Source organism: Glycine max, chromosome 1 (genome assembly GCF_000004515.6).
Source record: "Glycine max cultivar Williams 82 chromosome 1, Glycine_max_v4.0, whole genome shotgun sequence".
In the NCBI taxonomy this organism is placed as follows: Eukaryota; Viridiplantae; Streptophyta; class Magnoliopsida; order Fabales; family Fabaceae; genus Glycine; species Glycine max.
The window spans coordinates 4,420,482-4,432,975 of NC_016088.4; the positions used below are offsets into that span (position 1 = coordinate 4,420,482).

The following is a 12,494-nucleotide window of genomic DNA, read 5'->3' on the forward strand; positions in this document are numbered from 1 at the left end:
TCTAACTTCACCAGCTCTAGTATAATTGACCATCTTTCGAATCTCAACAGACATACAACCCTTCATAGACGATCATATTCGATCAACAGTGCAATCCATAATAGGATCCCACCAATCAACTTCCTTGCAAATCATACAGAAATTTAAGTGTTAATCTTCATATTAAATGAGACGTTATCTTGGATAATCTTTGGATTCAGATCAAACTACAAATCATACATCAGTTATCTCCTCATCTCTTCTCTATTTCTCTTCAACCAAAAACATCCTTCCTTCATTTCTATCTCACAATTTATAACTTACTAATGTTTTTAATGTTAACGTTCAGAAAATATACTGAAACAACTTCCTCTCCAGTTTGTACTTTTAACTAAAAAAGCACACAAATTTACTCAATTAAGTAAAAAGTATCAATTGATTCTACGCCACACACTAGCAAAATCCACGGCAAGTAGACACGAAGAGTCGAAGATGTCATGTGCCCATACTGCAGTGAAAAGTTATGGCTCGATGAGAAATAAAAACCACCCAGAGAATGCAATTGCAATTGCAATTTTTTTCTAACGAGATACTGCTTTTGCAATTTTGTGCCTTACGAAAATATCTACCTACCTAAACAAGGGGCGACACAAGTGCCAACTAGTCGGCGGCTATCGCAGAAAGCGAAAACAAGGGCAACATTCCAATCTCCAGAGTGAGATTTCGGACAAAGGCCCACACTAGCCACTGGACTACAAAATAGTGGAGTCTAGACGTTTGAACATTCAAGTGTCAAACAAAATTGTTCAAAACATGTTTTCATGCCAGGAGGATAAAAAATGGTTCACCACCAACTAGTGACAGTAATAACCACTATAAACAACTCATAACTTATCATGATTGCACCCCCACATCACCTGCGACATGATTAACTTGACCGCCTGCACCATGGTTGTTGTAATAGCCACCACCTCTGCCGCCCCTTCCTCTGTTGTTATAATAGTTGTTCCTTGGATAATAATTTCCAGGCTGATCGTAGTATTGATTGCGCCCGTTTTGGTAGCCTCCTCTGCCACCACTTCGACCTCCACGACCATTTGAGTAACCCCTGCGACCACCTCCACCACGACCACCTCTATGGTTCTGATAACCCCTCCTGGGGTATGACTGCTGGTCCTTTGCCTCTACATCTCGCTCATTATACTCTACATCTGCTTGTTGGTTCGCCTGTTCATGTTGAGCTGACACCACTTCACCTGCATTTTCTGCTTCTACTTCATCCTGCAGAAAGAAAAACCTTTAGCATCTGATCAACTTCAATATTAGTATGATATCTAGCCAAAATTATACAAACCTTCTGAAGCTCTCCCTCATGATCAGACAGATCTTCTTCAGATCCATGTCCTTGAAAATTTGCAGTTCCTTCATCCTACAAAAAGCATATGGAACTAGTAAGCTAATATAGTATAAAGTATCCATATTTATTTTGGTTTGAATCAAAGGCAAAAAAACAATATTCTTTACCAAAAGCGGCAAGCAATGAGAACTTAGTGAATCTATAGAATTCATATCATAGAACAAATGAAGCATCATAGATATCATACACCAAAGAAAAGAAAGGAAAAAAAAGACTTTTAAAAATATCCAGGATAATGGGAACATATAATCTTTTAAATTGCCACATTTTACACAACTTAAAGAAAGTTATCACACTAGTTAGTGATAGGTAATTGAATTTGCATGAACTTTGATTATGAAATATTGATACTGTAAAGTTGTCAACGGGCAACATTTCCATAACTTTGGAATTGGTCCCAAATAATGGCATGACCTAGATGTTGAGAACCTCCTTTAAAGTTTAAAGAATAACATTTAGAGGAAGTAAATTGTTGGGCGTGTGGAAAAGACTCAGTAGAAAGTTCAGGCAGGATTTGGTGTGTTTATTCCATAAGATAGTTAATTAAGGTGATTATAACAGTGGTAAGGGAAATTAGGAGGACATAGAGTTTATGGCCGACTAAGGGATTAGAAACACAAAACAGTGATTGTAGTACTGAAACAATATGGTTTAGTGACCAGATTTTGCAGTACAAACACTCAGCATATCAGGGTTCACTTAGAAGGAGTATTCTCCTTCAATAAACAGAGGGGGAGAACCACAACTCCCAGCATAATCAATCCCCTCTCCCCAACTTAATGAACACATAAACATTACACAATAATTGTCCAACCCAAAATGAATACAAATAACTGTCAGATAAACCATACATAACTGTTCAGCACACATACAAAAAACTACTGGACTATTTCTTATTTCTTCTTTCATATACTACAAATTTCAAAGACACGAGGCCTTCCACCGGTCTATCCAGTTTAAATAGGTAAAAAGTTTACAGCACTGGGCAGATCAGAATACTATTTTTGTTAACTGAGATTCCCTCTTAAGCCCTCTATCATCATTTTGGACACACCCAGGTAGCACTCCATCTAGCATTTGACACAGTCACATACTTAAAAAACAGATACATGTCGCTGATATATTATATTATTTCACTAACCCCACAGAAACAGGAAATTTAACCATATAAACACTAACTGACCACTTAGAATAGGGAAATGCAACAACAGTTGATAACTGGAAGCCTGAAACCAAGGACTTATCAGTAAAAAAAACATTTTGACTTCAATTGAAAAGAACAAGTACCACACACTATACAACGTCAACAACGGCAATAATATGCTAGAAGACATGGTCATGGAAGTTATCAATGCACTACCAATTCCCCCATAAACTATACTCCCTCCATCTCAAATATAAGCAACAAAAATTCCTTATTTTTTGGTCTCAAATATAAGCAAATCTCAATTACCTATGTCTTATTTAATAAAGTTATCTCCAAAATATCCCTCATTTAATAAGGCCAAAGACTTTTTTTATGCTTGATATCAAGTTCCAATGCATGATAGTTTAGGAAAAATGTTTATTTTTTAATTGGAAATGACACAATTTAATAAAATTATCTAATTTTCTTATTAAGTGTGAAGTATGTCTTTCTTTGCTTATAATCAAGACTGGAGGGAGTATGACATTCCTTCCTATTTAAAGATTATAGACAAAGCCTATGCCGACACAGAACTTGCATACACATACTATAACCAAAGACTCTCATAGATATAGATTTAATTTCTCAAAACATGTCTTGAAGCAGGGTCTCTTCATTTCAACCTAAAAAAATAAATATAATCTTGAAAAATATTTAGACATGCCCACATGAAATACCATCTGTAAGAAACAAAACCTATGCTTATACATTCTTCTATATCAAGAATGGTTCTAAACATCTAATTAAATTTTATCATGGTTTGCACACATTAATAATAATAATGGAAGACGTGTATGTGTAGAAGATGTCTTGAAGCAGGGTCTCTTCATTTCAACCTAATAAAAATGAACAGAACCTAGTGGGATAACTGTGTAGAACAAGTTTTGCACATATTGCAGATTAACTGTGTAGAACAAAATATAACAATCTACTTGAAGACATGTATGTGTACAGAGTACTTTAGCTACTCAAAGGTTTCTCCTAACACTTTTAAGTGCAAGGGATAACTCTAGCTTGCATTTTGAGCATTAAGATTACACGCATGGTTGTCAAACTCCAAAGTTTACATAGACTCGCAGAAATTCCGCAAACTTGACTTTAAACTCATAAGAATCAACTTCATATAAATAATAATAATAATAATAATAATAATAAAACACCTATTTAAGTTATTATATTATATATTATGTTTTATTTAGTTTTTATCACTGTTATTATTTAATTTATTATTATTATACCACTGTTATATATTATGCTTTAAATAGTTTTTTGTATTTTATAATACCATTATATTTATTATTATTCTTTAGTTGATTATATATTATATGCTATGTTTTCATAAAAAAACAAAAAAAAGCTGTTGGGCTCAAACAGAGGCCCAACAATACAAAACGGACAGGAGATAAGGAAAGACACCCTGAAACCCTAACTATTACCCGGCGCATACTGCCCCGAACAGACAAGAGAACACAGAGGAGTGGGAGGTCGCAAAGGCTGTCCGCAACTGCAGAGGTCATGGTGCCTTACCCAGAGACGACAAAGGTTGCAACACCATGTCCAGCAACAGCAAAGTTTACAGAACTATGTTCCTAAATGCACTAAAAAACGACATGTGTTATGGGTTAAAATTTTTTACCCAACAAACTTGTTCGGTCTCAAGATTGTGAGTCGGCATAAGTCTGCTACAAATCCACTCAAACTATTTTGCCACCAAGTTAAACAAAACCGTGCCTATAGACTCGTAAACTCAGACAAGTTAACTTGTGAGTTTGATAACCATGATTGCACAGATATCTATTGTATAATTCTATATTTCTTATAACTCATGATTCATGATAGAAAACAAATTTTTCATAGGTCTCATGCCCCCTCTATAGCTTAAGCACAGTACAGTATATATCAGATACCCTCATCTATAGTGTTTCAGCTGTATCTGAAGCCAATGAGTAACTTGCCAACTTCTATTCTGTCACCAGCACATATAAAACTCGACCATATTCTTAAGCACAACTTCATTAATACTACATTCATCTAGGTTGCATAGCAAAGGAAGTATAATGGGGTTAACCATGCTTATTCATATATATATAAATTAATAACTACACTTCAAGTCCACCGCATAAAGCAGTAACATTGGAGAAGAAATATAAAGATTTTCTTCAAAACTAAGAAACACAATGAGATTCTAATTTAATTTTGCCCTAACCCCATGTATAAGCATAAGAATTACAACAAACAAATCAGCAAACATCCTTCTCCCATCCCTCCCCTCTTACCTGTGCAACCATAAACAAAAATCACCTCTTAACAAAAGTCCTATCACTTTCCAACAACATTTTATCCAACCAAATAAAGTAATGTTGACAGCTACGGTACTTAACTCCCAAAGCGGTCCAAAAAATTTAAACTTCTTTCCAACAAAAACACAACAGCATCCAAGCTTCATGCTTAACTCAGATGAATTCCCATTTTACTAATTCAAAAAAAGCAACACACATCCAAACACTAAAATTTCAAAAACAACCAATCCAGCAAGCACTATAAATTATACCTTCTCCTGAGACTGAAAAACGGGTTGCTCAACTTCAACTGGAACCACAGACCCATGCACCGGCACATGGAAAGACACGTAATTACCCCCAGCAGCAGCCGCAGCAACTTCAACCGGAGCCTTCATCTCAGGAGTGGTAATAAAGTACTCCGAAGACATAATCTTGTTCAACTTCTCCCTCAATGCAGCATCTACCAAAAAAAAACCAAAAAACACTCAATAATAAGTAAAAAAACCTACAGAACAAGAGCGAAATACACATCAATTCAGCATAACCATACAAGTAACATCAGTATCAGGTTCAATGGGCTGCTCCGACTTGGTAAGCCACAGCCTGGCGTGTTCCAGGCAGCGCTGTAGCGCGTTCTTGTGGGAGAAGCTTGAATCCGCGGGCCGCGAAACGAGCAGCCCGCGCAGGGCGGAGATCGAATCCAAGTCCTTCTCGCCGAGCAGATCGGTGGCGTCGTCGGTGACGTAGTCGTAGGTCAAGCAGCAGCCGCGTTCGTGCGTCCTGGTAAGCATCGTGGACGCAAAGTCACTCTTCACGTCAAAGAGCGAACCAAAGTAGAGCAAATTAAGCAGGTCCTCCACAACGACGTCGTTCGTGGTCGAGTTCGTGTTCGGCTCAACCGAACCGGAGCTCTCAGCTAGGGTTTCGTTTTCGGTCTCGGTCTCGGTCTCGCGAGAGTTTTGAGAGGAGGTGCCGTTGTTTTGGAGCTCTTCGGAGAGGGCGGTGGCGAGAGGCTGGCGGAGCTTCTCGAGCTCGTCGATGAGAGCAAGGACGGAGGGTTTGGAGCGGAGAACCTCTTCCTGCTCCTTGTTCAGAGGCTTGCCCTGGGTGACGGCCTCTTCCATGGCGAGGATGCGGTTCAGCTTCTTGCGGAGGGCGCGGAGGCGCTTGTTGATTAGGCTCATCACGGGGCCGTCGGCGGCGGCGGCGACGTCGTTGTTGCTTGCGGTGGCCGCCATTTGCAACCAAGCACCTCCTTCTGTTGCTCCTTTGCTTAAATCGAGGGTTGTACGGTGGCGCCGCCGGAGAAGGATAGTTTGCGGCGGAGAAAGAGATAAAGAGTGCGGTTCGGTCTGAACTATACGGCGGTGTGACTTGTGAGTGTGTGTGTGGAGGAGTGTACTTTGGGAGAGTTTATAGTGAGTTTGGGGTTTTGATTTTGTGTGTTTAGAATATTGGGAGGAAACTTAGTGGGCCGAACTCGTTGGTTCTGTGGACATCTTCGAATGGCTTCCTTGGACTTGTGGGATTTTTGGATCCAATTAGATATGGACACAGCAATCTTTTGTGCCAGCTGGGTATAATGGATGGATATGTTGAGTTGAACCATCCTACACAGAATCATACTATGGAAATCAAAGAGAATAAGGATATTATTATTGGATTTCGTTGTGTTGCTAAAAATGGAATTTGATTTGATTGCCATTTAAGTAAGTCAATTTCAATTGTTTATGAAAATAATTTGTAGGTTAACTAAATTAATGAGTTCAAGGAATGACAATATTTTTTTTTATTTCATCGCAGACTAACAAAATTATAAACTAATAAGTATGGGTGTGTTTGGTTTGCATTTTCATTTTCTGTTTTCATTTCCTGTTTTCATTTTCTGAAAAATGTTTTCATTTTCAAAAGATCAAAATTCTGAAAATATGTTTGGTTTGACTTCTTGTTTTCTGTTTTCATGGAATAAAAATACTGAAAATTTATGATATATTGACTTCTTATCTTTTTGTATTTTTAGATTTGCTTAAAATTACATTCATTGTCACCACAATTTCATTTTATCCGAAATGAGGTTTCTGTTCTCAACTAAAAACACTGAAAACGAAAATTTATTATTTTCATTTTCTGGTTGTTTCCTGTTTTCATTTTCATTGAAAATGTTTTCAGAAATCCAACCAAACACATTTTCATCACTATTTTCTGTTTTCAGTGAAAATGAAAACAGAAAACAACCAAATCAAACATCCCCTATTTAATCTAAGTGAAAGTGGATTGGGCTTGAATTTCTTAGATGAGATCTCAAGTTTGAATTTTGGGATGATAAACTTTACTTAAGGTGATTAAACAAGTTTTATAACAAAGATTAGTTATTAATAAAATCAATAGATACTTCATACCGACTCACATAAAAAATGAAAAAAAAAATGTAATCTTTTTGCATAATGGTGATAGTGAATTTTGAACTTAAAGTTTCATGTTAACTACAAAACCCTTTATCATTATATGTTGATTAGAAAATTTATAATATATATATATATATGCCCAAATGATTTATTTGATTTTTTATCTTATTTTTTTATTTAGTTTGGTCATTTATCTTTTTAAAAGTTCAATTTGATTATTTATTTTATTTTATTTGTTCACTTTAGTCCTTTATTTTTTAAAAAGTTTATTTTAGTTATTTATCTTTTTTTGTTCAGTTTAGTCCTTTAATCCATTTAAGAATGAATTTTTCTTTTTGTTAAAGATGAAGTGAAGGAAAATGGGAGAAAACTAAACTAAAAAACTCCTTTTTAAATGATTAACAACATCGATTTTAAATAGATTGAAGAACTAAATTGAACAAAAAAAAGATAAAGGATCAAGTTGAACCAAAAAAAAGATAAATGATTTAATAATTTTTTTAAAAAGATAAAAGAATAAAATAAAAAATAAGATAAATGACCAAATTCAACTTTTTATAAGATAAAGGTTTAAACTGGAAAAAAATAAAGGATCAAATAAATTATTTAACCTATATTTTTTAGTAAGTGTGGAATTTTTATATTAAATGAAAATTGACAAGAAGATGGATGTAGGTTTCTTATCTCTTTCATTTATTAGTCCAAATTTTGAAATATTAATGTAAGTGGTTGAAGAGTTGAGAGGCGTATTTCAAGATATAATGAAATGTATCTAACTCTTGAAGAATTCCATTACCATGATGAAAAGATAAATGGAGAGGTGGGACAATAAAAGTCCATTGAATTGCATGCATGAATGAAATTATTCACCACTATTATAGAAAGGAATCCCTTTGAAGAAAAAAGGTATCACTCAAGTGAGAAGTAGTCATGTAATGAGAGTGTTTTTTCAAGTTTATTAAGAAAATTTGTAATGGATAGAATTTTTTCAAGGTTGTCAATAAAATTTGTATGATTATGTGAGTTAGTAATTATGTGTTTATATGTTTTCATTGAAGTAACCAAAAGGTGCTAAATTACATTAAATTCGTGTCCTTTGCTATTTTTTTAATTAGTGGTGTTGTTTATGTGTATTCTTATCATTTGATCCTTGTCATGGATGAAGAAATTTTTTTTCCCAACATGAAAGAAAAAAAAATATTCAGCTAAAATTTTTATTTCCAAATAAATTGAAAAAGAGTAATAAATCATACTTGTTTTATGAAATCGGTGTTGTTTCCTTATAAAATGTAAGTTTTTTTTACTATGCTTAAATGATTTCATTTTTGGTGAAGAGCAAAAGGCCCAAAACAAGTTACAAAAACAAAAGTGCATTTTTGTTAAAATGAAAAATTCTAAAGAAGGGGATGCCACTAGAGAAAAAGGTAGTGCCAATAACAAAGGACTTTAATAATCATGGAACCCAAATATCCAAATTTAGGGGTAAATTTTTCTGCACATATTACTCTTCCTGTACTTCCCCATTACATTTTGAAAAGTGCAACTAGGGGAGTCCAGGAAGCAACAGCCTACTTTTAGTATGTGACTAGGTCATTTCACCATGTAAATACAATGGTTTGTTTGGGCTTAGTTTTTCATTCCATTTTGCATGTGAGCTTGTCCCACCCCATGCAAGAGGAAGCTGGGCCAGAATGTGCTGTAGTTGAAATTCTTTGGGATTTTGTTCTTGTACCAGTATTTTTCCAGTGAGAAGAAAAAATAAAAAATATTCTTACATATAATCTCATACATATTACCACGAATTGAAAATTTCTATGAAACTTATGAATTGTCAATCAATAAGACCCATATTATATTAAAAGTATAATTAAAGAAGCATAATTAAGTTGATTATATTATGTGTAAGAGACTTAATTTTCCTCCAATTCATCCAAGGAGGTCTAAGAAGATGTCATGTTTCTCACCCATGTTCCCCCCCTCCCCCGGGGTTAATCACCATTGTTAATGATTTTTTTTTTGGTTACTTTGGATAATTGTTCTTTACCGGTGTTAGGGCTTGTAAATGACTAACTAGGTCTTGGACATTATTCAATTATTATTTTATTTTTATAAATAATTATCTTATCATAAATGCTCCACGAATATTACCTATATTATTATTATTATTATTTCCATTGTAAAAGATATAAACTAAATCATTATTATTAATAATTTTGTGTAACTAATTAATTATTAAAAAAATAAATTATGTTGTCCTGCGTATTCTAATTTATATATATTATTATAATTAATTTTTATTAACAAATAAAAATATTTTTGTATTATTCTACGTACCTAAAAGCTTAAATAATTGATTATCAGAAATATATAATCGATAGACTCTAATCGATATAATATTATAATTCGCTTTTGTTAATGAATAAAAATCTTATATAATTGATTAGTAAAAAATATATGATTGACTGATTAATTCAACTATTAACATTTAAAATATCAATTAAACAACCTGAAACAAAACAAATAATAGAAGTAAAGAAATGAAAACTATTAGATTAAATATGTAAAAAAAATTAAAAAAGATAAAAAAAACCCATCTTATATAATTGATTTATTACCTCTAATATTATTATTATTATTTTATTATTTTCATTTTTAAATATATAAACTAAATTATTTTTATTAATTCATTTTAACTAAATTATTAACAAATAAGTTACCTAAAATCTTATATAATTGATTAGTTAAAAATAAGTGGGTTTTTTTTATCTTTTTTAATTTTTTATTTGATTTTTTTACATAGTTTAATAGTTTTCATTTCTTTACTTCTATTTTTTTTGTTTTATTTCATGTTTTTTTTTTGTTTTTTTTTACATAGTTTAATAGTTTTCATTTCTTTACTTCTTTATATACAAACTTGATGATTGAACATCTAACCAATACTGAAAGGATATAATTATTTATCAACTATACCACACACAACTTCTAACGTGCAAAAGCCAAATAGGTTTTGCATGGTACGAACATCTTTCCTTCGACTTGGGGATCTAGAATGTGCGTCGCATGATGTTGTACTCTACCAACAAACTTGAAACACTCCATGGGTTGAGATTGTCACGAACAAAATGTTTGACAATGATAACTGCTAAATAATTATACTTTGATAATAGAAAATAAAGAAAAATTGTCTTTAAAAATAATTATTTAGTAATTATTTGCGCCTAAATGTTAAAGAATTGATGTTTCATTAAATCTTGACCGCAGATATAAAAATTGGAGGTACTAAAAACAAAAAGTGGAGAAATAACGAAGAAAAGAAGAAATCTACAACAAGGTCCAGCCTAGATGCCTTGCTCAGCGCGCAGCTCGCGTTGAGCATGACTAAAGACGCAGGCGCTAAGCAAAGGCGTTATGCACGAGATTCAGCACCCGCGCTAAGCGGGCAACAGGTGCTAAGCGGGCAAAACAGAAACTGAATGCGCTAAGCGAAAGGAGCTCGCTAAGCGCGCAATCATGTGTGTGCTAAGCGAGGAAGAACGCACTAAGCGAGCCTATGAAGGCCCAAAGCCCACTTCAACAGTTATAAATAGAGAGTCAGATCAAGGGAAAAGAGACCACCCCCACAACCCCCTCTAGTAGGGGAAATCTTTCCTTCCCTTCACCATTTCTCCCTTTCTTTCTTTCACCCCCTCTCATTGTAAAGCCTTCATGACCATGAGTGGCTAAACCCCTAGTTAGGGTCTGGCAGGCCTAAAAGCCAAAGCGATGTATGATGTACTCTTCACTATTTATCAATGCAATACCAGGTGTTTTCTATCCTATTGTCTTTTCTGTATATGTTTCATGCATTATTCATCTTTTCATTATTTTAGGGGTTAGGCGCTCGGGAGAGGGTAACTTCTAAATAAGATTTAAAGAAAATATACATGCATTAGTTTTAGGGGTTAGACGCTCGGAAGAAGATAACTTCTAATAGAACAAAAAGAAAAGATTTCATAAGAGAGTCATTGCTAGACATAGAATGATAATTTTATGCCCATGCATTTCTGCAAACATCTGAAATTTAGACTTCATGCATTTTATTTGTTGAATCTTTTCAAAGGAATTTGGGAGATAGATAAATAAAATATGTTTGTCATCATGAGGAATCAAGGGCTAGTAAATGAAAAAATGTGGGTAGAATAAAATCACCTGAATTCATAAAGAAAAATCATAAAATCATACATCCTCGGCAAACAAGGTAGGTCAGGTCCCAACATTATCATATCTTGAATTTATCTTTTTTATCTTAATCTTTTATCTTTCTTATCTTTCACTTTTCTTATCTTATCTTTTTTTATCTTTAAATCTTTACCTTATCTTCTATCTTTCTTTATCTATTTTTCATCTATTGCTTTTAATTTGGGTTTGCATTAATCTAAGTACAAACTAATTCTCTATGGATTCGACACTTGGACTTCCGAGTACTATACTACTTGTGACAAATTCGGTACACTTGTCAACGAGTTAACAAGTTTTTTACCACACATTTGGCAGTCAACATGAAGGGCCTGCCTAGGATAAGAGGAATCTCTGTGTCTTCTTCGATATCCATGATGAAAAAGTCCACCAGAAAGGTGAAGTGGTGGACCTTGACTAGGACATCTTCTACTACCCCATACGGTCTTGTGATTGAGTGGTCTGCCAGCTGAAGCGTCATCCTGGTAGGGTCAATCTTTAGATTGCCAATTCTTTTGCACATTGATAAGGGCATCAGGTTGATGCTTGCCCCTAAGTCAATGAGGGTCTTTTCTACTGACTCCTTCTTTATGGTGCAAGGGATAGTCACACTCCTGGGGTCTTTGAACTTCTTGGGTAACTTCCTCTGTATCATTGCACTGTAGTTGCCTCCCACCACAATACTCTCATTATCAATATACTTCCCCTTCTTGGTGAGGATGTCTTTCATAAACTTGGTGTAGAGTGACATCTGCTATAAGGCTTCCCCGAATGGCATTGTTATCTCCAGCCCCTTGAATATTTCCAAGAAACACTTGAAGTAATGCTCCTTGTTTTTCTTGGACGACACTAAAGGATATAAGGGCTCCTTTAGAGGGAATGGTGGCTCTTCTTTCTTAGCCTCTCGGGCTAACTGGCTCTTGGTCTTAGGGAGTAAGACTTTTTTCTCTCCCTCCTCTTCTTCCTTCTTTTCTTCTTCTCCATCTCTGTCTGTCTTCCCTTCCTCAGAT

General features: G+C 34.4%; 2 protein-coding genes across 2 annotated transcripts; both read right to left on the reverse strand.

The window, feature by feature from the left end:
* Positions 1–536: 536 nt before the first annotated feature.
* On the reverse strand, positions 537–6,299 carry LOC100819759 (uncharacterized). The gene is made up of 4 exons (XM_003517869.5): positions 5,415–6,299; positions 5,134–5,324; positions 1,334–1,408; positions 537–1,260 (listed from the first exon to the last, which is right to left on the reverse strand). Exons 1-4 carry the CDS (start codon positions 6,100–6,102, stop codon positions 874–876), a joined length of 1,341 nt encoding a protein of 446 aa, XP_003517917.1. The 5' UTR covers positions 6,103–6,299; the 3' UTR covers positions 537–873.
* A 5,465-nt stretch (positions 6,300–11,764) lies between these two features.
* Positions 11,765–12,235, reverse strand: LOC102662355 (uncharacterized). Its single transcript, XM_006573888.1, has one exon. The coding sequence runs from the start codon at positions 12,233–12,235 to the stop codon at positions 11,765–11,767; it is 471 nt and encodes a 156-aa protein (XP_006573951.1).
* Between the last annotated feature and the right edge of the window lie 259 nt (positions 12,236–12,494).

Bases quoted from the DNA above. Each gene is read 5' to 3' on its own strand.
- LOC100819759 (XM_003517869.5), bottom strand. From the start codon at position 6,102: ATGGCGGCCACCGCAAGCAACAACGACGTCGCCGCCGCCGCCGACGGC. The intron at 1,409-5,133 runs GTATAATTTATA...TGCTTTTTGTAG, and splicing joins TTTTTCAGTCTCAGGAGAAG to GATGAAGGAACTGCAAATTT. The intron at 1,261-1,333 runs GTTTGTATAATT...TTCTTTCTGCAG, and splicing joins ATGAGGGAGAGCTTCAGAAG to GATGAAGTAGAAGCAGAAAA.
- LOC102662355 (XM_006573888.1), bottom strand. From the start codon at position 12,235: ATGTCACTCTACACCAAGTTTATGAAAGACATCCTCACCAAGAAGGGG.